Source organism: Trichinella spiralis, assembly GCF_000181795.1.
Source record: "Trichinella spiralis strain ISS 195 chromosome Unknown Scfld7, whole genome shotgun sequence".
NCBI classification, from domain to species: Eukaryota; Metazoa; Nematoda; class Enoplea; order Trichinellida; family Trichinellidae; genus Trichinella; species Trichinella spiralis.
In genome coordinates this window covers 243,603-244,627 of record NW_003526946.1, presented here as the reverse complement: position 1 = coordinate 244,627, position 1,025 = coordinate 243,603, and the positions used below count along the sequence as shown (strand labels likewise).

At 30.2% G+C, this 1,025-nt stretch overlaps 1 protein-coding gene across 1 annotated transcript; it reads left to right on the top strand.

Annotated features, from left to right (window-relative positions):
• Positions 1–107: 107 nt before the first annotated feature.
• On the top strand, positions 108–820 carry Tsp_11444a (putative protein tag-76; the record flags this gene model as incomplete). Its single annotated transcript, XM_003372961.1, has 4 exons — positions 108–179; positions 248–430; positions 504–628; positions 694–820. Coding segments are annotated over 4 exons (507 nt in total), but the record flags the coding sequence as incomplete, so codon positions are not given.
• Positions 821–1,025: the final 205 nt, after the last annotated feature.

Sequence of the window (1,025 nt, the reverse complement as noted above, 5' to 3'; positions counted from 1 at the left end):
TGAAGTCGGCAGTAAATCAAAACCAATTTATTTCCCAGTTGAAGTATAAAAAACTGACAATTGTTTCAACTTTTTTTAATACAATGAATTCATTTTGGCCAATTTAGCTTTGTCAAGTGGCAAACTGTCAAAGATACAACAAGAAATTGAAAGCGTGTCAAACGACTTCTATAATTCGAGTATGTTAATGATTTTAAATATTGATAATAATAATAATAATAATAATAATAAATTGTTATATATTTAGTTTGCTTCGACAGACGCTCCTACTCGAATTCTAAAGTGTATGGACATGGTCAAGAAATCAAATTTCAATAATGATCCATTTTTGAAAAGTTTTGGCGTTCAAATTAAAGCGGAACCAATGATTGTTAGTGGACGAGTTTTGCCTCCGCCTAGGTTGGAATATGGTAAAGGAAATGGAGGACGTGTAAATAAATAATAATTATTCATATCATTCATTTTGAAAAATATTTGTTTCATAATTTGTCTTATATTTTTAGCAAATAATTCTTACACCAAAAGATGGAGCATGGAATTCGACTGAATTTAAATTTTTTGAATCTGCTTCTTGTGAATCATTTGGATTTGTATCGTTTCTACCACCACATAAAGCATCAATGTTACAGTGAGTATTGCAAAATTTCATTAATAAATCAAATTAGCTTTGTTGATTATTTGCTTTATCTTTAGAGAATTTTGTCTGCAAATTGTCAGAACATGTCGTAGTACAGGAATTGAAATGCCGGACAGCCCAAAATTTTACGAACAAGCGCGAAAAAATGATACCGTAAAAAATGGTATTAAAACGTATTGCTGACAAATATGACAGAGATGGAATAAAATGTGATTTGGTATTTGTTGCGTTATTTTCATCTGAACAATATGGGAAAAATTATTTTGGTGGTTATATGATGAAATTTTATTTTATTAATGGTTGAAATGTATTTTCACCTTTTTTAAGCTCAAGTGAAATCTGTGGTGATATCCCCCTGGATTGGTCCACTCGGGTGTATTACCCAAAA